A 23,101-nucleotide genomic window follows, 5' to 3' on the forward strand; every position below is an offset into this window, starting at 1 on the left:
CTGGCCGTTTAAACAGAAAAACAGGGGTAAAAAAGAAAATATACCCACCCCCAAACGTGCCTCCCCAGCGCCGCAGGGAGCCAACAGACAAGCTGGAGTTTAACAAACAGCAATACTCTTCGCGCTCCTGAAAAGCAGGGCTGGACGCTCTCCGTGGTGCTGAAACGCTTACGGCTGCCTCTGTCCGTGGTACCTACATTCCCCTCGTTCCAATTTCCCCTGGGGCTCTCCCTCCGCGCCCCTGTTCTCCACCTCCCCTTAGCATCTGGATTATTTTTTCAATAGCGCTCGCTGGTTTTGTAAGTGCCAATTTGAAACATTTTTTACCCTCATAACTCGTGGACTACAAAGCACAAGGACCTGAAAAATGTACAGCTTCAATACTCTTCGACTCTACCTTTGGGAGACCATTGTATTCTTCAGGTATGCAATTTTCTACTGACCACATCGCTGTAATGGAAATGGGGGAAAGGAGCACTGAGGCTGACTCTGTCCGTTATCCCTTCATTTTGGGGGGAAGGGGCTGCTGTATACCGCTGCAATCGGGTCCTTCCATCCCCCGCTCCCCCACCCCACCCCTCCCGCAGGGTGTCTGGCTTGTGCGTGGAGGTCTGAGACAGTCGCTGCTCTAGCAGCTGTTTGCCTGTTTTTTTGTGATTTGTTTGTCCTTCCATCTGCTATACCCCCACCCCATCACTGGCCCCCAGCCCCTCTGCATATTGGCTTTCACTGGGCTGAGGACTTTAAGGGGAAGCTTTTGGAGTTACTCAGTTTAATTAGGACTGCATTCTCTCTAACCGCAGTGCCGAAAACCTCAGCTCTCCCGTCTGGGAGCCAAGTGACAACTAGCGGTGACGGGGAAGGTTGCACTCGAGCTCAATGGACACAGAACATTTAATTTTCTCTCCTTTTTTGTTGTTGTTTTCTTTTTCTGCGTGGGGCGGGGGGGGGGGGGAGTAGGCTGAGGCTTAGTGCTTGGAAACAATAGTGTTATGACCTCAGGTTGTAAAGCCCTGAACTTGGGTGCAGAGTGGATCTACTTAGGAACACATTCTGGGAAAGATTTCCCTTTAGAAACTTTGACTCCCTCCTCTCACCCACTCACCTTTCCAAACTCTTACTTTGTTAGTTGCAGATCCTGAACTGATGGACAATTCTTGTTTGTTTTGTTTAATTTATGTCCGTCCCTGAATCTGTAGCTGAGTTCCCTCATCCGTTATCTCTTCAGGTTAAAATTTTCTGCCTACAGGCTTAGCATTCTATGTTAGTACAAGTGAAAAGTGAAAAATCACCCTCTTCAGGAAGGATTGAAATAGATAGTTCTTTTGTAAGTGGGTGAATCAGCCATCGTCAGAGATGGTTATGATAAATTCCATTTATATGAATTGAAAAAAATTATTCTTCCTCCATGACCCGCAGGGATCATTAATCTTCCTCATTTTAGATACCTGCCTCTCACGTTTTACCATGGCACTGTATTAACAGCCATTTGAAAAGCCCACTCTAGGTTATTTTTAAAAATAAGTAACCACCAAATATTATTCTCTCCCATAATAAACCAGCAACTAATTATTGCTTTTCCTTTTAACATTGTGGAGAATTCTGCATATGAATTGTTGGTTTGACTAACCTGTCAGTTGGTTTATTAAATGAATGACTCCTCCCCCAACCCTGGATTATAAGGGTCTATATGTGAACCTCTCTTCATGTCTTTCTCTTGAGATGGAGAAAAGACCCCCTCCTTCCCTGAGATACCCAACGCTAAAGCTTCTAATCTCTAGTTCAAATAATTGTTTGATAGGCCATAGTCCTGCCCACAGCTCAGAATGCAAATAGTCAGGGAGTCAGATAGAATGAAAAAGTGCAACAATCCAGGGCCCTGTGAAATGTAGCTACTTTATGGAGGAAGGGGCAGGAAGTATCCTCTTAATATCAAATCCTTTCTCCCCTACATACATATAGAACTGTAAAATGCCGCGGAGGTGGGGTACTGGGTAACATTTGTATGCAAATTGATTCTCTGTTTGGCTTACCGAGACAGAACTGAACCAGAAAGATTAAAGAGCAAATTAATAGGACCAAGCACATCACCTCCCCCCACCCCGCCACCACACACACACACCCGACTCCTTTTTTATTGATGAACAGTATGTTTGATTTTCTTCTCCCCGACATTGTCTTTCACAAAAGGGAGACACGGTCTAAAAGGTTTGCATTGTAATCATTTCAAGAAGGTGATGAATCCACTGTGCTAATTCTTTAAGTAAACTGGTGGTAGCCCATCAGGAAACATCACTCTACATCTCCTTCCCCTACATGTGTCAAGGCATATCTGAGCTACAATGTGTATGGGATTCTGTGTTTATAAAGAAAGAAAAGTCATGACTCTGGAGAGCTGGGAAGGGATTGGTACCACTGCACTTTCAAAATATAGGAATGACTACATCATCTGAGGAGTCAATGTTGTTTCAGAACTGTTCTGAAACATAAAATAATGAAGCTAGGAATTGAACTCAGGAAATACCCTCAGCAATTTTTCAGAGAGATTGGGAAAAAAAAAGGTCAAAAGGAGGGAAAGTATTATCCTTGTGTCATTGGCACTTTCATTTCTAACTCTCTCATTTTTTAAATTTTAGGTCAAAATACAGAAGCATTAAAATCTGGGGACTCAATAGAATTGTATGTGGGGGTAAATGGAGACTGGCAGCCTAGCAGGTTCCATGTGAATAACCCTTTCTCCCCCAAGGGACAGGCACCGTGTTGGAATGAGCCAATCCAATCATCTCAGGCACCCAGGTACTACTTAGATTAAATGATGCCAGCTGCTCACCTTGTTGGGGGAAATCTGGGGGCTAGAAAAGGAAAGGCCATCAATAACAGAGGTGCTGCTGCATTAGTACATAACCAGCGAAATGGCCATAATGACAGTAAACAGTAAAACAAAACAGCAGTCGAAGTGAGGCAGAAATCTCGTATGGTGCCAACACAGAGAACGCATTCAGGCCTTCAAAAGAGCTGACAGGGAGAGAGACATAGGGTACTGGGACACAAACAGCATTGCAGTGCTCATCAACTGTGACCCCATAAGTAAAATGAGGTGATTTGGCTGAAGTTCCTGCTTTGGTATTTTAAAAGCCTATGGTTCTAAAACCATGAGTGACATCCTAGGATTTGATAACCTAAATTTTGTCTCTTTGTTTGCAGTTGGAGATGGGGCTTTATAGCCAGACTGGCCAAAAATAATAAGCAAAGATATGGTTTTTTGGGGGTTTTTTTAATGGTAGAAGCACATTCCTTTCAACCTCCTTTGCAAGCCAAAGGGAACTTGCTTTGATTCACAGAACGCTTACCTTCTAGCTTATGGCTGGAAAGGCCCAGGAAGACCCCAACATTTTTTATCTTCTGGGTAATTCGTAGCATATAACTGTGTTTCTCAGTCTCGGCACTACTGACATTTTGAACTGGATAATCTTTATTAGGAGGGCTGTCCTGTGCATTGTAAGATGTTCAGCAGTACCGTGGCCTCGGTGACATCCCCTCCCCCCAGTCATGACTATCAAAAATGTCTCCAGACCCTGCCAAAAATCCCGGGGTAGGGAGTACAAAAATTGTCTGCAGTTGAGAACCACTGGTATCGAATGACCAAATTCTTAATCTGCTGTTCCGATGTCCTAATTACAATGGGGAGGAAAGTCTAGTTTCCTTGAGAACATGCCCCCCATGAACCACACAAATCACCCCAATGAAGCAAAAAGGGACCTAGCTCATGCTTGCAAAGGGAATAAAGGGAGAGGAGATAAACCAAGTCTAACCCATGGATGGTTTTGCCATGCTTCCTTGCACAGGGCTTTGTGCTGAATATGGCATTCATTTGTTAAGAAAGGTCACTAAAATCTTGAAGGAAAGATGTTTCTATTCACACAAGGGTCAAGAGGAACATGGCGGATAGACTGTTTCATATCTGGGTCCTGGAAACCCATCCAGTTGGAAGGTAAATGAGTTTTCTTTTGAGGTGCCCCCTCTGGATCTCTTTCTCCCAGTAGCATAGCTGTATTTTCCCTCAAATCTTACCCGCTGCGTTTTGGGCACTGCAGAAAGCATTTAAGAGCTTCTGAAATGGGCCAAGGACTTTTTTCCTGACAAAAGAAGTTCCTTGGGCAAGCTTGCACCAGGCCCAATCAAACTGTCAGTCTACCCTCTTCTGGGGGCTTAGGAACCTTGAGTAAGAGAAAAGAAAACATCACATTTTTTATTCCCGAAGGATAGCTTAGATACGGCCCCTAGGCTGGTAAATAGAGTTATGAATTGGTGCATAACTTCTGTGTATTTGCAAAACTGGTGATGACCTATCAGGGGATATTTAGGGAATTTATCCCTGAGACCAACTTAACTACGAAAGAGGTTGCAAATGTGGTGCAGTGGAGAAAGCAGTTAGGCTAGGATTTGAAAGCTCCCTGTTCTAAAGTGAGCTCTGCTCCCATCCTGCAGCATGGCTTTGATAAGACTCTGCATCATGGGGACTCAGTTTGCTTACCAATCAACTCAAATGACTGATTCCAACACCCCTATGTTGCCTCCAGCCTGGGATAAGGTCTTTGTGAAAGACAGAGGCCCACACCCACAAAGGCTCAGAATGAACTTGCTTCAACACTGACGCTGCCTTCATTTCTTCACTAGGCATTTATTTATCATGTATTTATGTGTCCAGTCCCAAACTCTGCACTCTATGGGGGACACGGAGGTAACAGATGCCACAGTCCCTGTCCTTGCAGAAAGAGGAGACACTGCTCCCTTTAAAGCTACATTAAAAACCTCTTTCCTTCTTCAGAGGGCCTGCAGAGCTCCTCTCCCGACAGCCTGTGTACGCGTCCTGCGACAGCATCGCATTTATGTGGGCGTCATTAACTTTATTTCCTTCATCAGCTGGCAGAAGCCAGAATGATTTTTAAGACGGATGGCACTGTCTCCCACCTGGCCATCTTGACGCTATTCTGCAGGTTTTCTGCTGCTTTAGGCAAAGCGGACTTGGCCCAAAGGGCAGGAGACCTGGGATCCAGAATTTAGCTAGTGGCCTGACCTTGACAGGGTTCCATGACCTTTCTGGCCCTCAGTTTCCCCAGCTGTAAGATGAAGGGAATCAACACACCAATCTCTCTAAAATCATTTTTAACTGTGCCAGTTAAGAATTGTCCTCCTCCAATCTCCATGATAGAATGCTTTTGGTTAAAAATATTGCCTCATATTTCAATTGTTATATGAAGTAGTGACATTGCATTATATGCAGATTCAAAAGTCTGAAAGAACTGAGGACCTCATTAAGCAACTTCACTCTGGAGGGTTATCACATTCTAGATACGATTATTAACAAATTGCATGGCTATGTCTCTCTCCCCCAGGAAGTGCTTTGGACGATGAGAAAACATGGTGTTTGATTACTGTCCCCATAGATCTGAAGAGGAGCATGAAAAGAGACCAAAAGTTTCTATACTTTTACCAGGGATTCTATTTCGGTTTTTTTCCTCGCCCATAAAGTCTACGCTTTTAAAATTTTGTTAACCAAATCCTATACACCATTAACTTATTTTCCCCATTTTTATTAATCAAAGGCATCCATAACTGCCTTTGATAATGTTCAGAAATACTAAACATTTTGGTATAGACAGTGTCACCACACTGAGTTGACCTAAGAAAAAAAACAAAAGCAAAGACACGTGATGCCTTTTAGTTAGTCCATAGAGCTTTGTCAGAAGTAAATATGCAATTTGTTAGAGTCTCTGAAATGTTTAAAATGGATTCCGAATCCTCATTACTATTTCATGAACCCCATAGGTATCCAGGGACCCCATTTGGGAAACATTAAATTTGATTTATTCTATATAGCTCCAAGAGAAGAACTGGAGCAAATTAATGGGTAATTATTTTACTGTACACACACACAAATTCTAGCTCAATGTAATTTGGAACTTTCTGGCAGATTTGTCAAGTGGTGCAATGGGCTGCCTCAGTGGTAGTAAGGGTCCCTGTCACCGGAGGAATGAAGGCAGAGAAACCCACCTCCCATGAGAGATGTAGAAGAAATCCAAGCTGCTTTTGAGGATTGAGATTTATAATTTACTGCAAAAAAAGTAAATGAATGCAGGTCAGGGACAAATCTTTACAATACTTATATTCCCTCTTTTCCTGATCCCCAAATTACCCTCCGATCTTTGTAAGCTCTCTGGGTACACCCTAAACACACATTCACTCATAACTTTTCCTTCTTTAAAATGGACTGGTGACGAATAAATTGGGCAATGAATACACACACACGATGCAACAAAGGATTATTAAAAGAAACCACCTGGTTATGTAAGAGGCTGGTTTTAAGAAATGAGAAGGACCTCAGACTAAGAAAATGTCAGAGCCAAAAAAAGACCCCTAGAAAATGCACTGGTCTACAGACAAGTCCACAGGCACGGCTCGTGTTCACAGGACCGATGGCCTGTATGGCTGAAGGTCTCTCAGCCCCGAACTCCCGCTGTCCCTTCTGAACCAACCCTCTGGTAAGCCCAACACACAACTAGCAAATGCATTCAGAAAGCACGTTAGAAGGGAACAATGCCCTGAGATGCTGAGGAGACGGATTTATCCGCACAGTGCCTATGTTTTGTAATGCAAGCTCTTATGAGGGGTGCTGAGGCCCCAAAGCCTTTGAAACTCCTTATAAAGGATCACTTTGTGGTTTTCTGAAGTTGATATTGTCCGAGTCTCCCGAGGCTAATTCAGTGCAATTAGATTACCACTCTCCGCCTTTGGATTCAGCTGTTTTTCAGTGTCTGTTGCTAAATGAGTTTACCGTCTTAACAGGAAGCTGCTGACAGTCATTAATCCCAGCCGTGAAATGGGCAGCGTTCTCTCTTGCTTCGGGTACTGGGCAACCCACAGGCACCTAGAGTATAAGCCTCTACTCCCTTCCTGGCAAGGTCCGTCCTCAATTTCCTTCCCATTCACCCCCAGAAAATCACACTTTCCCTTCAGTGAGTCTTAAGTACCAACAGAATCATGGAAACTTAAGGCAATTCTAGAATTCAACAGCTCTCCAATCTAGCAGTGAGGGGCTTGTCAAACGTAGAGTTTCCTACCACCGTACCAGACTACTGAAACAGGATCCTTCAGGCGGGGGACCCAGAAACCTATAATGTTACCAAGAGTCTCAAACTTTAGTGTGTGTATGAATCACCTGAGAATCTCAGTTAGATGCTGATTCAGGCTCAGAAGGTCTGGGCTGGGGGCGGTGAGAGTCTGCATTTCTAAGAACGCCCAGGTGAGGCTGATGTTTCCATGGACCAACAGTTTGAGTAGTAAGGTTCTAAATGATCCTGGCTAGGGACCCCTGACATAGATCAACCCTTTTATTTTGCAGATGAAGAGAGGATAAATAACTTTCTTAAGGCTACAGCGTGAATGGCAGAGCTCCCAAGGTCCTGTGGGATTATGTTCATCCCCCAAACTTACTCCCCTGCATGTCATCTCTAAGGGCTGTGTGCCCTCGACTCTGCTACGGCACTTTCCTTCCTTTGGCAGTCTCACACGCCGTCCTCCCTCACAGACACAAACCTCAAACAGCTATCCCCATTCCCTAACTGGTGGGTGGCCTGGGCCCTGAAGTCCTAGCACACCAAAAGCGCCCATTTACGCAGCCGGGCACTCTAGCCATGTGATGCTGGATAAAGAGAAGGGGCACCTGAAGAATGGGCTTTAAATCCGGGCACCGGGGGTGGGGGGTGGGCGGCCTAGGATGTAGCACTGCGAGTCTCTCGGGACTGATAGAGGAAGTAGATCAAGGTGATGAGAGGGAGGAAATCTGGTTTCTTTCTCCAACGATGACCCAACATAACTAGAGTATTGTTTAAGACTCCCAGATGTTCAGACACCATTGCCCCATTCTACCATCTGTCTGACCTCGGGACCACGTCCTTCCTTCTTCTCTACCCCCTTTGACCTATTAACCTTTCTGCAAAGCACATTATGATCGTATACATCAAATAAAGTAACTGCTATGATCTTCGGCCTTTGTGAGCTGCGTGTTGATGGCGGTGTGCTCAGTTCTGCAACACTGCCCGGCTCCAGGGGAATGCGGCAAGTCCGCTGCAACCCTGGCTGCTGGGCAGACGTGCAGCCCTCTCTTACAAGAGCACTTCACAGTTTAAGGAGCGTTTCACGTTCACGATCCCATGGGAGCTTCCCAATCACCTTAAAAAACAGATACGAGACAGCGGTTACTATCCCCATTTTAGAGTTAAGAAAACTGAGGTTTGGAGAAGTGACTTGCCAAACACCCTGCTGTTACTCTCAGGGTAAATCCAGGATTCAAATATAGATCTCCTTTCTCCTAGCTCATCACACCGTCATATATATATGCAATATATATATATATATTCCTAAGCCACAGCCCTGGGGAGCCGGGGCGTTTATCAGGCTAACAGCCCTCACCCTCTGCCAGTGGGCTGCAGTGGGAGGGTGGCAGGAAGCACCTGACAGGAGAGCTGGGAATTTCCCATCAGGCCTTTAGTTCGACAGTCATATTCTTCTGATTCTGAGCCAGATACGGATTTCCCTTTCTCTGTTTCTGATCATTTTTAATTGTACAATATAGGCATATATTCTCTTTTTAAAAAAATCTAATACTAGACTTAAGCTTAAAACTCCCCCTTTGATATGATCTCCAGGTCCCTCCCAGCTTTATGTTTCCTTAAGGGGTATTGTACTTGATCATTTTTATTCATATATGGGTGTGCATGCGTAGACGTATACATACACACATGTGGGTATAACTATTGAAATATATACGTGTAGACTATCATTTCATGGAATTATATTGCCTATATAATTCTGCAATTCGTCTCGTTCGCATCTCCACAGGTCTTGGGAAGCTTTACCTGTTGAGGCACACAGCTCACCTCATTCTTTTAACTATTGCAAACCATTTCATGTTGTGTGTATTCCATTGTTTTCCAGCCATCCCCCCCACTGATGGGCATTTATACTTTTTTTTCTAAGTTTTCCACTGCCATCAGTGCTGCAATAATCACAGTGTACCTACATCTTTGTGAACACGTGTGACATTTTTCCAGGAAGATAACAAGAACAAGCAATGGAACAGCTGGGGCACAGAACATGTGCATCTTTTATGCTAATAGATACTGCAGTCTGCCATTCCTTTCTTCCTGAATCTTCCCTCCTCACTCTCTGGTGCTGCTCCCTCTCAGCCTGGGCTGTAACAATGCACTAATAATAGTTGTTACTATTTATTGAACATTTATCGAATGCCAGGTACTGTGCTAGCAACATCACGTGCCTCGTCTCGTAAGCCCACAAAAACCCTTAGACAGAAGTACTAGTATATTCCCATTTATAGGTGACAAAACTGAGGCATAAAGAAGTTATGTAATTTGCCCAAGCTAAGACCACTAGCAAGAGGCAAAATCAAGATTCAAAACCAGGCTGACTCCATAAAACACTCTTTTTTTTTTTAATTTTTTTTTTTAACGTTTATTTATTTTTGAGACAGGGAGAGACAGAGCATGAACAGGGGAGGGTCAGAGAGAGGGAGACACAGAATATGAAGCAGGCTCCAGGCTCTGAGCTATCAGCACAGAGCCCGACGCGGGGCTAGAACTCACGGACCGCAAGATCATGACCTGAGCCGAAGTCGGCCGCCCAACCGGCTGAGCCACCCAGGCGCCCCCATAAAACACTCTTTTAACCACTGCACTGACACTGTTACTCCCAGAATGAACCGGGAGGGGGAGAGAGGGGACTGAACTGGATGAGAAAGACAGAGGTAGAAAAGAGATTAATTTCCCTCTCTAGATGATCAGGAGCTCATCTGTTTCCGAGGGCCCATCTCTTTCTAGATCATAATAAAGTTAACATACATCCATAAGTAGATGAGTTTTCAATCTCCACCCTTCACACGGGAAGGGAATGGCACTAACTCCCACCCGCGTTCCAGAGGGTCGTGGTTGGGGCTCTAAGGGCAGACAGGTTGCTGCAGCCTTTTCTTCTTTATGCACCTGCACCTGCCTCGTGACGAAAAGCGCTCAGATAAAAGAGCTATAGAGGGTTCTGCGAGAGAATTTCTGACCTGGTGGGGAGGAAAAGGAGAAAGCCAGCACCAATCCTGGCCCTTTTGTTTTTTTTAATTGTTAATTGCTGGCCCTTAGTACTCAGAGCAAAGCCTCACATCCTAACCCACAAACACACAAAACCAAGAACACCAGTTTCCTTTTACCTTCCCTGAAGGAGGTTGGAGATACAGCCCGAGCTCCAGCCCTCACCACAGGCTCCAAATTTGCCTTTCCCAAAGCACACCCAATGATGGGCTTCTCAGAACATCCCTGGGAGGGGAGGGGCTGGGTTGCTCAGTCGGTTAAGTGTCCGACTTCAGCTCAGGTCATGATCTCACAGTTTGTGAGTTCGAGCCCCACATTGGGCTCTGTGCTGATGATTAGAGCCTGGATCCTGCTTCAGATTCTGTGTCTCCCTCTTTCTGCCCCTCCTCCACTCGTGCTCTGTCTCTCTATCTCAAAAATAAATGAACTTAAAAAAAAAAAAAAAAGAATATCCCTAGGCAGGGGAAACCGCACCCAGGGCCACAGGAGGGTGGCGGGTGGTGGGAGCAGAACAGGGCCAGGAGGCAAGGACGGGGCCAGCTCTCCTATCATGAGCTGCACTCCAGACCTGGCCTGTGGGAAGCCCAAAACTGTTGCCTCAGACACCTGTTTTCAACAGCTCTCTGAGTGACACCAGAGACTTCTCCAAATGTATCCGTAGCAGGCCTGCTGCTAATAGCAGAAAAAAACACAATAAAAACAAAGTCTCCAAATATCAACCTTGAAATAAACTTGCTGGTTTGTTTACATTATAAGCATTCCATGTTTGCCATAAAATATTTAAATCACATGGGGAAATATGTTTAAAACTAAAATACACTGAAATCTTACCCCCTAGGGTAAATTACTCAACAGTTTGCTATTCATCCTTCCAGATGATTTTAATAACATAATGACCAAACCATGAGTGCTCGCTTTGTGCCTGACATCTTTCTAAAAGCTGAATATGTATTAACCCATGGAAGCTTCAGAACAATCCTGTAAAGCATTATTCATCCCATTTTATAGATGAGGTTACAGAGGAGGAAACAGAGAGGTTAAATAATTTTCCTAGGGTTACCCAGCTTGGAAACAGCAGTGCAAGATTGAAATCCAAGCAGTCTGGCTTCAGAGAGCCTTCAACTGCCATGTTCCACTAGTGAGCATTTCTGTTCTACAAAAATGGGATTATACTAAACACCGTGTTCTGCAACTTACTTTTTTTTACCCAGCAATAAGTTGTCAGTGTGCACACAGATGCGTCTCATTCCTTTTTGCATTTGCGCTGCCCTTTGCCGAGAATGCCAGGTTTGGGCAGGACATGGCTCTCAGCTTGTCACAACAGAGCCCTTACCTCCACTTCCAGCTCCTTGCCTTCCCACAAACCAAATTCCAGCCCAAACTGAACTTCTCATTGGTCTCTGTAATATGCCCACTCTTCTCATCCCTGTACTATTCTCACACTCTTCCCTATCCCTCCATAAATCGAGAAACTCCCCGCCCCCCCGCCCCTCATTTCAGCCCTGAAAGGCACACCAGCCAGCCCCAGATTCAAGCTAATTTGATTTTGAATCCTGCCTCTGGCACTTCCTTGCTGTATGATCTTGGCAATTTACCCAACCTTTCTCATCTTAAAACTGTTCCTCATCTTAAAAACTGAAGACACAGTTGAGTGTCTGACTCTTGGTTTCAGGTCAGGTCCATGATCACATGGTTCGAGCCCCACATCAGGCATGGTGTGTTCGAACCCTGCATCCGGGTCTGCATGGACAGCGTGAAGCCTGCTTGGGATTCTCTCTCTCTCTCTCTCTCTCTCTCTCTCTCTCTCTGCCCTTCCCCTGCTCATGTTCTCTCGCTCTCTCTTGCTCTATGTCTCAAAATAAATAAATAAACTAAAATTAAAAAACTGAAGAGAACAACTTCACCAACAGATAAATGAAGTTACCTTTCAAGCACTTTTTCCGTGCAGAACTTAAGCCTTTAACAAAGGACAATCCCTTTTCCACTTCCCTAAGGTCTTGTCCATGCCTCAAGATCCACCTCTAGCCCCACTGCCTCTGTGAGGCAGCCCCTGGACTGCCACCAGCCCCCTAAATGGGTGTAGACCCTCCTTCCTAAATCCTCTTGGAGAAGTAGGCATTACCCTTGGTGCTCGGTTTACTCAAAGTGCCCTTACATACATTTGGGTGCCCTTCTGACTTCCCTACTGGACTGTGAGCCCTTCAAAGGCTAGGAACTGAATGAATTTTGTGGTACGTGTGGAAAGGGCAGCAAGAAAAAGAACCCATCCCCTGGTGCTTCCCAGAATTTTCACCTTGTTCTCCCTCTTCCTCATAGACAGCATCATCCCAGCGGTTCATATATATTAGGTGTTCGGTGCTTGTTAAGTTGAATTACTTTGTCCCCACATGCCTGCTCCCATCATCTTCCTGTTGGTTCTACAGAAGCCCAGGACCGGAAGGCTTCCAACCAGCCAACCCCGAAGCACTGCTGTGTCTCACCGTAATCCCTTTTTCCTCTAAGAAATGAGTCACAGTGAGAGGGAGCTGGACTCGGCAGCTCAGCCCTGGCTCAGTAGCCATTGCGGTGAGCTTCTCAGTTTTATCCTCGCCGTCTGGCTGAGCAGGTTCTAACTCCAGGCCCCGAAAAACACCTGAGGCATCGCAGCTAAAGTTGCTTCCCACCATGACCAAGGTCTGCAGAGAGGCCCCTTCCACAGGACAAGGCAAACTTTCTAAAACAGTTTTTAGTTGTGCCAAAAGCATGAACTTCGGTAGAGATAGTTTTCTTGATGTGACCTAAAACACTTAGTAGAAAAGAACAATTCTTGACAGGAGCCAAGAAAGGACTGCATCATATCCAGAGCAAAGGGGCTTGGAGGAATTCGTTGAATAGGCCTTGGAATATAGAAAGCTACACTTCCTGAAGAGGAGGGTGACATGTTTCAATAAAAGGGGTAACCCCATGCTGCCTCAAGTAAGACTGCACTAGGTAAAGACTATGGGTCTTTCCAGCATAATTCTTAAATTTTTTTTAAGTTTTATTTTTATTTTTTTTAGTGTTTATTTTTGAGACAGAGAGAGACAGAGCATGATCAGGGAAGGGGCAGAGAGAGAGGGAGACACAGAATGTGAAGCAGGCTCCAGGCTCTGAGCTGTCAGCACAGAGCCCGACGCAGGGCTTGAACTCATGAACTGTGAGATCATGACCTGAGCCGAAGTCGGATGCTTAACCGACTGAGCCACCCAGGTGCCCCTGCATAATTCTTAAATTAAGTTGGCTCATAGAACACCCAGCAGTTAAAAACTCTTGGGAATCAGTCAGATATATTCTAGAACCCTAGTTATATTACTTGATTCCTGTATGTCCTGGATAAAGATTGTTTTTAGGACTCCTGAGCCTCAGTTTTCATCATCTGTAAAATGGCAATGATTAGTATCCACCCCCCACACTGAAAAATCACCTGAAGGATTAAATGGGAGAAGGCATGGAGAGTGTTGACGTGTGACACACAGAAATCGTGCAAAGCAGGAAACCATGATTACTATATTACAAGGGGAGAGGTGCAAAGCATTGTGGGAGCATAAAGAAGAGTGTAACTCTGCCTGGAGGTGGGAAGACAGCAAAAAGTTGAAGGAGCCAGGACACTTAAACTGGGCCACAAAGAATGACTAATTCACCAGGTGGCAATGAGTGCCAAGAGAGACTGTCGCAGGCAGAGAGGAAAGGCTTGCCGAACAGGCAGGCTGGAGGATGTGGAGATCAAGGGCACTGGATGGGCCAGCTGTCCACTGTTAACCAGGCTCAGTCCAGTCCTGCAATTCTTTGTTCTCTCCCAGTGGGCCTTTTGTCAACTGGAAGCCCAGCTGAGAGTAGACAATTTGCTCATTATCCAAAAAATATTTCTTGAATTCCTGCTATAAGTCAGTGATTGTTCTAAGTCCTGGGGATAGACACAGTGATGAACAGAACAGACGTAGTCCTTACTCTCATGCAGCCTAACGTCTAGACGGGTCTACAAACAAACAGCTTGGGAAACCACAGACTTTCAGATCATGGGCAGTGCTACAAACCCAGTTAGTCAGATGATGGGACAGAGAATAATCCATTGGAGTCCACCCCAGCCTGCCTACACTTGCACACATCACCTCCCTTAAGACTTACATCCTAGGGAGATGGGCAGATGGGAAAAGTCCACTTCCTTTTACTGATGAGGAAACTGAAACCCTGAGAGGAGCAGTGATTCATCCAAAGTCTCGGCCAATAAGTGCCAAAGGCAGGTGACCTCATTCCATGCAGGAAAGTCAAAAATATCCGGGACAAAAGATGAAATGGGGGGCGGGGGGAGAAGTGCAGAGAGAGTAGCAAAATGGTGTTTACGATAAGATCCCATTTTTATTTTTTTAATGTTTTATTGTTCTCATATGGGAAAAAGAAGTCTAGAGAAATGGACCCGAAACTGTTCATAGTTGTTATTATCTCTTGAGAATGAGACTATGGGGGGCTTTTCTTTCCTACATTAAATATTTTGGTAATGCTTGAATGTTTCACAATAATGTATTACTTTTGAAGGCTGAAAAAATAGATTTTCTATAAAGAGATATCAGAGAGAATGGGAACACAATCAAACCTAGAGCCAACCTAAATAAAAGACACATGTACCAGGTAGGGAAAAAAGACTTTTGCAGTGGTCTGAACCAGTGCCCAGTTGATTGGTTTTCTCTGAATAAAAATGAACCTAGAGGCTGAGTCTGTTTGGTGTGTTTGGAAGAATTTTCTGAGCAAACAGAAGTAGGTTTTCCTACCGAAGTCACTGTTCTAGAAGTAAGATGTCATTGGAAAATGGAAGGCCAGAGTTACATTATAGACTTGGGTTTTTAGAACCAGTGATAGATGGAATATATTTTCATCGGCATGATTGAAGCCCTAACCAATTCTTTTTGTAATTTCATAAAATCCTCATGGCCTTAAAAAAAAAAAAAGTTAGAGATGGAAAGAATTATCTGACCCAATCCCTTCAATTCCCAGGGAGGAAAAGAGGCCACAGGGAAAAGGATTTGTCTAAAGTCAACAGTGAATTGATGCCCAGCCCAGACAAGAACCAAGGACTCTAAGTCTCTTTTCACTATGACAATTTTCCCTTACACCTAAAGACTGTTCCACTGGTAGTGTGCATGACAAATTTCAGTGGTACAGGATAATTTTCTTTTATTTCACTAATCATGAATTTTATTTTACTAAGTACGAGAATTTATCCGTTTCATTATAATACTAGTAGTTTATATTACTAAAAACTCAAAGGTAAATTAGGGGCGCCTGTGTGGCTCAGTTGGTTAGGCATCTGACTCTTGATTTCGGCTCATGTCATGATCTCACGGTTTGTAAGTTCAAGACCCGCATTGGGCTGTTAGCACAGAGCGTGCTTGGGACTCTCTCTCTCCATGTCTCTCTGCCCCTCCCCACTCACACTCTCTCTCTCTCTTTCTCTCAAAATAAATAAATAAACTTTTTTTAATGTTTATTTAAGAGAGGGGGGTAAGGAGCAGAGAGAGAGGGAGACACAGAATCCAAAGCAGGCTCCAGGCTCTGAAGTGTCAGGACAGAGCCCAACATGGGGCTTGAACCCACGAACTGTGAGATCATGACCTGAGCTGAAGTTGGACACAACCAACTGAGCCACTCAGGCGCCCCTTCACATGCTATTATTTAATTTACCTTTTTAAAAAGTTTATTTATTTGTTTTGATGGGGTACCTGGGTTATTTTGTTGGAGCGCCTGGGTGGCTCAGTCGGTTAAGCATCTGACTTCAGCTCATGATCTTGCAGTTTGTAGGTTCAAGCCCCACATTGGGCTCTGTGCTGACAGCTCAGAGCCTGGAGTCTGCTTCAGATTCCGTATCTCCCTCTCTCTCTCTCTCTCTCTCTCTCTCTCTCTGCTCTCCCCTGCTCAGGCTCTGTCTCTCTCTCTTTCAAACATAAATAAACATTAAAAAATAAAAATAAAATAACAGCATGTGAATTGGGCAAAATTGGTCATATGCTATGCAAGCCATTTGGGTTTCAAGAATGCTGTTCTCCACCATTCCATCTTAAACACTGCCCTTGGATTGAATGGAAAATGCCAGAAGGACTTGTGAAACCCAGTCAGTTCTGAGCAAAGCCTAACTACCTTTAAGTCTCAAATGGCTTCTCAGTGTGAGTCATGGACATGGGCTGCTATTTGAATTTAAATAGTTGAAGGAAAGATGGCACTTTTGGGTAGTAAGTAGGCACACTCAGCAGACAGCGCATGCATAGCAGGGACGGGGTCACCAACAAGGACCTATTTAAACTACAGTTTTCTATTCCCTTCTCATGTTAAAATATCTGTGCTCCCACCCTTTGCCTTATGAACAGAAATTCCTCTAAATAATGTTTATAATGTTATCTGATAACATGAATTTAGAATCTACTATATGCCAAGAACTTTTCTAAAAGCTCCAGATGCATCAACCATTTAATCTTTAAAGCAACTCTATTAGGTCGGTACTGTTACCATCCCCGTTTTGTGGACGAGTACACCAAAGCAGTGATTTTTACCAGTCTAGGATACCTTGAGCCCAATCCATTTCAAAGTCTTCATAGGCGGGAAGACATTGCACAAACCTCTCCAGAGAGGTGTAGGGGGAGGGTGGAGAGAGTAGAGGAAGAAAACTGAGAGACTCATCCCAAGTCATAGCCCTTCCCATGAGGAAAGAGGTGGGGAGAACTTGACAACACATTTCCCCTCAGTTCTGCCACCGAAAGTCCTGATTTCCTTTCCATCCGTCACCATTTGTCTCATGAAGAGACAAAAGAGAATAAGAAATAATATGGCGCAAGACATAAAACGTGGGGAGGGGAGGGGTGTCAAAATGAGAGGGTGAAGAAAAGGAGAGACAAACAAAGTGATCAAGAGGGAAGAGTGCTAACTCAGGTCTCCTCCGGGTTCGGCCAAGAACTCCCTGTGTAAGTCTCCCTCCCTTTCTGGTCCACAGTAGTCTCATTTGTAAAATGGACGAGAGGACTGGACTAGCTGACTTTTAAGATCTCTCTCAGCGCCAACAGTCTAGGTTCAGAAACACATGAAGGAAAAGGAAGAAGGCAGAAGGCCAGAAGGGGAGAGAAAGGTAGGTGGGAAAAAGCAAATGCTAAGGAGGAATGATGAAAGGGGAAGGAAACAGGAGAAAGGAGAGAAGGTACTTCCCAAAGCAGATGGAGTCTGCTTTCTTGTTCAAAGAGGAGAAGAAAGACTCTTGTATCAAGAATTAAAGCAATAAAATCTTTATCCTCAGGCAGTCAGCTCCATGCCTCCCCCTGGTGGGGGCCATGACTGATGGTGGTGGAGGGTCTGAAGCAGCCCTGGGAGGCGGGAGGGGGCTGCCTGGTTCTGGACGTCTAGGAAGGAGGACAGCCCCTCCCCGTGTGAGCCTGACAATGGACAATGATGATTAGCATATTCCCAGGCTCTAGGGCATGTCCTGGGGAAAAGACTAGAGGATGTGCCCAAGGGAGCTACAGCTGCAACATTATCATCTTGTGCCTGCAAGGATGTGATCCTGGGAACCTCCAGAGGATATCCCAGGCCAGCAAGAGATCTTCCAAGGTCATCTTCTCCAACCTCCTGCCTCTAAGCATCTCTTCCCTAATAGCCCCATGCCAAAGAATTTAGCACAGAATGACACTTGGTCCTATTCTCTAGTTTTCATACTTGTCTGAACCATCCCAGGCCTTGAGGCTCTTGAAGACAAAGACAGTGCCTCTGGTTGATTAAATGTACCCTTAATCCACAGGGCACGGTGCTGGGCACCCAGTGGGCTCTCCAAACCCGTCTGATAATTGGTCAGTAGGTGAAATGGCTCTAATCTCTCTCTCAACAATATCTAGCCTGCTGCTTAGCATTTCAGTCTAAACATTCTTCCTTTTGTTTATTCAAAAAAAAAGGAAGCATGCTTCAAAGTTCAACCTGTCATTTGCCTGAGAGGACAGAGCTGACAGATACCTGCCTCTGTAGAAGTAAGGTAGAATACCCACTCTGCTGGTGACATCTCCGAATCTGGAACTGACCCCAGTGAAGAAGTGAATAGACAGTGTCACTACATAAATGAGAACCACAGGTGCAAAGACAAAGACCATAGATCATTGTTGGCTTGACATACAATGAGCAACTTGTGTATACCAGGTATTTGGCTAGGCAACTTATCCAAATTTTTTATGCTTCCCAACAATCCTAACATTAGCATGGAATATTCCTAGTTTACAGGGGAAGAAACTAAGGCTCCGGAATGTTACACGACTTTCAAGGTCATAAAGTAAGTAGTGAAGTCACGATTCTAGCCCACTCCTCAGCTGGCTCATTTTCACACATTGCTCAAAGTTCAGCCTATCCAGGAACACTTCCAGCAACAAGAAACCACCTACTTGTGTTGCATCTTCCATTGTTGGGCATTGTTTGACCAGCTGATCAGCCTTTCCTCACACATGTCGGGCAGCCACCTCCCTCTCTGAAAGGCCCATCCATCTTCTCTAGCCACCTGGAACAAGTCAGTGGGCTGTACAAGGTGCCTCAGCTATGGAATCAGAAAAATCTGGTTCTGTTCCTACCTACCACCTCCCAGCCACGTGACTTTCAACCAAGTCACTTCTGCCGTCTGGGCCTCGGTCTCTTCATCTGTGCCATAGGAACACAAATAGGTACCTCGCCTAGAGTTTGGGAGAAGAAAAAATAAATAATGCTTGCAAAGGGCTTACCTCAGTGCCAGGCAAACAGTAAATATTCAAGAACATTATTTTACCGAGTCCCTCTTCCCCATGACAACCCAACAGAGATTTGTAAAAAATGATCTCTCTGCCTAAATCTTCTCTGAGCCAAACACCCACAGAGTCTTTAATTATTCCTTACAGGTCAATTTCAAGTTTGTTTACCAGCCCTGTTGTTCCTTTCTGGACCTGCTCCAACCTGTTAATGTCCCTCTTAAAATGCAGGGCCTACAATGGAATATAATAAATTAGCCAAGATTTGAAGCACAACACACATCCCATGTTCCCTGCCATACCTGCCTCTTTTAGTCTTTATATTTTTCTGAAGTTCTTCAGAATGATTAGGTGTAACCTAGACTGGCATAAAAGTTTAGTGAAGAATGTTTGACTCTCACAAACAAAAACTTCAATTTTTATTTGTAATAATGGCTAACACTCGAAGTGGTTTCTATGTGTCTGGCACCACATCAGCATTTGACACACATTTTCTCTTTTAACCCCAACAATCCTAGGAGCACATTATTACCCTCCTTTTTCTGATAAAGAAATAGTTTTGGGGGCACCTGTGTGGCTCAATCGATTAAGCGTCTGACTTCAGCTCAGGTCATGATCTCACAGTTCATGGGATCGAGCCCTGCGTCGGGCTCTGTGCTCACAGCTCAGAGCCTGGAGCCTGCTTCGGATTCTGTGTCTCCCTCTCTCTCTGCTCCTCCCCTGTTTTCACTCTGTCTCTCTGTGTCTCTCAAAAATAATAAATAAATGCTAAAAAAAAAAAAAGTGACTAAAAAAAGAGGGAGAAAGAAACCGTTGTGAAGAGGTTAAGTGACTTGCCCAAGATCACACAGCTATGTGGCAGATTGGAATGTACCATGCTATACTACCTCTCATACCAAGCATTTAGGGGATGTTTATTATATATAAGTAGTTTCAGGGATAAAAAAAAAAATGGATATGATACAGGCAGAAGACATAGGCCGGGGCAATTTAAATAACTTAAAAAAAAAAGACATATTACACCTGCAACATGGGACTTCTGAACTATACTATCACAATGGTCTCTCTTCTCCCCTCTAGTACACTCCAATGTCTATGGCTTCTTAGGCAGTATGAGTACATGGAGAAAAAAGAAAAAGGTAGAAGCAGTCATCTCTCCTCTTTTAACCTTCACTGCCCCACCAATTCCTTCTGCCCTTGACCCTTTACCAGACTCCACCTTGTGAAGAGTTTTCAATGAGGAACCTGCTGGTCCTGGGTTTGGAGGAGAAAGGAAGTCCCTTTACACTGGTGTACTCTCTCTGCCTTAGAAATAGTCATATTCTTTGACTCAGCACTTTTGCTTGTAGGACATGAACAGAGGTTTGTGACCAAGGGAGGCTTTCACAGCATAATTTATAACAGCTAAGAAGTGAAAATATGAACGCCCATCAATAGAAGGACAGCTACATGAATGCTAACACAACCACACACCGACATAGGCAGTCATTAATAATAATGTTTCTAGAGGTTTAATAACAAGAGAAAATTTTCATTTGGAATCTTCAGTAAAAAAAAAAAAAAAGGCAGGAAACGAAACCAATTATAATCTGTACAGGAAAAAAGAAAACCCAGAAGAAATGTACTAATGTGTTAATAGTAGGTATCTAGATAATGGAATTTCCAGATGGGTTTTGTTTTGTTTTGTTTTTTCCTTGAACCTCATTGTATTATCCCAATGTGCATTTGTTGTTTTAACCATCAGAGAAAAATGTTGTTTTTTTAAATGGTTGAAAGAATCTGGCCTGAGGGCAGCCAGCCAGCTTGTAAAGAACAGTTTTGGCCACTGGACAGTTTCCATCCAAGCAGCACCAATTACTACTCTGTCACCATCAGATCATCTTAATCCCATTGATTGAAATGCCAAAGTAATGCTATTAATTTACCACTTAACAGATAAATTACTAACAGCATAGTAGAAGGATCCCCCTGGAGTGTTCCTTTAGGTGTGACCATGGGCGGTCCTTGAACATTCAAGTGCAAAGCACAAAGAAGCCTCCAGAAGTTCATCTGTTTATCCCTCATGATAGAGGCTAGATCAACCAATTCTCTCTGAATCAATACAAATTGCATTGGACATTCACAGTGTGCCAGGCACTAAAATAAGCATTGCTAAAGAATTATGTATTCTTTACACCCCCCATGAGCAACAATTACTATTACCCCCATTTTACAGATGCAGAAACAAACACAGGATAAGTTACTTGTCCAAGGCCACTCAGCCAGTAAATGGCAGAGCCTGAAATTGATGGCACAGTCCATGGAGCCTGCCCCTGTTTCAGTCCAGAAGTGAGTTTTTATTTGTGGAGTACCTCGTGCTTTCTTCAATGTGACTTCAAACAGTAAATATACAACTTAGCACAGAAGGTGACTATACTCTATGGATGAGTAAACTGATGCTTAAATATGATGCTTAAATATGAAAAAGGGCTTGCCCAAGATCACACAAGAAAGGAACAGGCACAAGTCAAACCCAGGATTTCTGACTCAACATCCACAGCTTACCCCATTTCCCTGAGCTGTTTCTCTTTGCCTCTGAGACACACAGCAAGAAGCAGGAAGCAATGGAATTTGGCCCCCTGTGGGGTCCCCCAATGAGCTACAAAGAGGTGACCCTGCTGCAAGATCCTGCAGGGTAGAATGGAAAGAAACCCCAGAAGGAAAAGAAAGATTCAGCAGCAACCCTCACGTTCCTTCTGCCATTAAACCTCCTTCATCTTAAAACCAGAAAGGACACCTTGTCCTTCCCTCATCATCCATCTACCTTCCTTATGTCTCATCGGGCACCACAGGCTTCACGGACACATCTTGTCCTGACTTCTCCTCAGTGAATATTTCTTACAGAAGCTTATACTAAATGGAACAGGAACTTAACACAGTGCATATTCCAGTGAAGTGAGCTGTTTTAGCACATGTGAACAGCTGCTCCAAAACTTATGCCCAAATCCCACCTCAGTTAGAGTCATGCATCAGTTCTGCCATCAAAGCACCTTGATTAGGTTATTTAGTCTCGCCAAGCCTCTGTTTCCTCATTTGAGAAATGGAGGAGAAACCAGTACCTACTTCATAGAGTTGCTGGATGAATTAGAAAGCACGTATGGAAAAGTCCTTGGCTCTGTGTGTGGCACCTAGAAAGTGTTCAAGCATTGGTGGCGATTGTTATTATTCTTAGCTAACCTCTGAGTCTGTTTCCTCTTCTCTAAGTTGGAGATGATCATCCCTACTGACTTTGCAGAGCCGCAAGATGCAGTCATTAACTTATAGGTGCTCAATAAATAAATGTCTTTTTTTTTTTAATGCCCAAGATGACCAGATCTCATAATTCTATGACTCTTTTGCCTTCTTCTTCCCCAAGATTTTGGAACCTGCTGAGTGAGACAAAGATGATCCACCCCACTGAGCATAGCTGCAGCTGTCTGTCTTAGAGGACTGGGGGAGGGGGAGTGGGGAATGAACAAGGGCTATTTAGAGCAGTCTCAGAACCCTGGAGCTTCCTGTAAAACTCTGTATTTACATACAAATACCCACTTCAACTAAACCCTCTCAACTCACAGTTAAGTGCTCTCTTTCTGCAAACCAGTCACTCAGTCTATTAAAAGGCAGCTTCAGATTTGAATCCAAGCTGCTCTTTCTACAATTTGAGGTCATTCTCCCTGAGAGCCCAGTGAGGGTTGTTTATTTTCTCAACATCCTTCTTTGAAATCAGTCTCCCGGATGCTTGAGGGCCACACACCTTCAAACTCCCTCCACTCATGAAAACCTCTGTTGAGTCTGGGATAAATACCTCCCTTTTTGTGGATGCATTTCCTGTGGCTTCATCAAACCTACTTTCCACTGTAGGTTTGAACTAATACGGACTTGGGAGGGAAAAGTGACAAGCTGTTTCTAATAGCCCCGGATATTCAAGCACTTCCGTGTCTTCACGTAGGCTTTCCTCTTTTAGTTTGGGAGTTCATGCAAAGCAAGGGCTATGGCATATTCACTATCTATACAGTTAATAGAGAAATTTGTCAGGTCAGAAGTACCTATAGAAGTTACTTAACCTCTGTGAAACTCAGTTTCCTCACCAGTAAAATGGGAGTCATGACCCCCTACCCATAAGATTATATTAAGGACTAAATATCAAAAGTAAAGCTCTTGGTGTAATGCCTGGCACTT

General features: G+C 44.2%; 1 protein-coding gene and 1 long non-coding RNA gene across 3 annotated transcripts in view; both read left to right on the forward strand.

Moving 5' to 3' along the window:
- The window catches only part of LOC125934526 (uncharacterized), a 131,016-nt gene that overhangs the window by 23,981 nt on the left and 83,934 nt on the right, over positions 1-23,101 (forward strand). The window lies entirely within an intron of this gene.
- The window catches only part of GLRA1 (glycine receptor alpha 1), an 82,226-nt gene continuing 59,492 nt past the window's right edge, over positions 368-23,101 (forward strand). For both annotated transcript variants that reach the window (XM_049647955.1, XM_049647957.1), the window contains exon 1: positions 368-423. In XM_049647955.1, the coding sequence (XP_049503912.1) occupies positions 368-423 (56 nt within the window). The remainder of the gene's footprint in view (positions 424-23,101) is intronic.

Source organism: Panthera uncia (assembly GCF_023721935.1).
Source record: "Panthera uncia isolate 11264 chromosome A1 unlocalized genomic scaffold, Puncia_PCG_1.0 HiC_scaffold_17, whole genome shotgun sequence".
NCBI classification, from domain to species: Eukaryota; Metazoa; Chordata; class Mammalia; order Carnivora; family Felidae; genus Panthera; species Panthera uncia.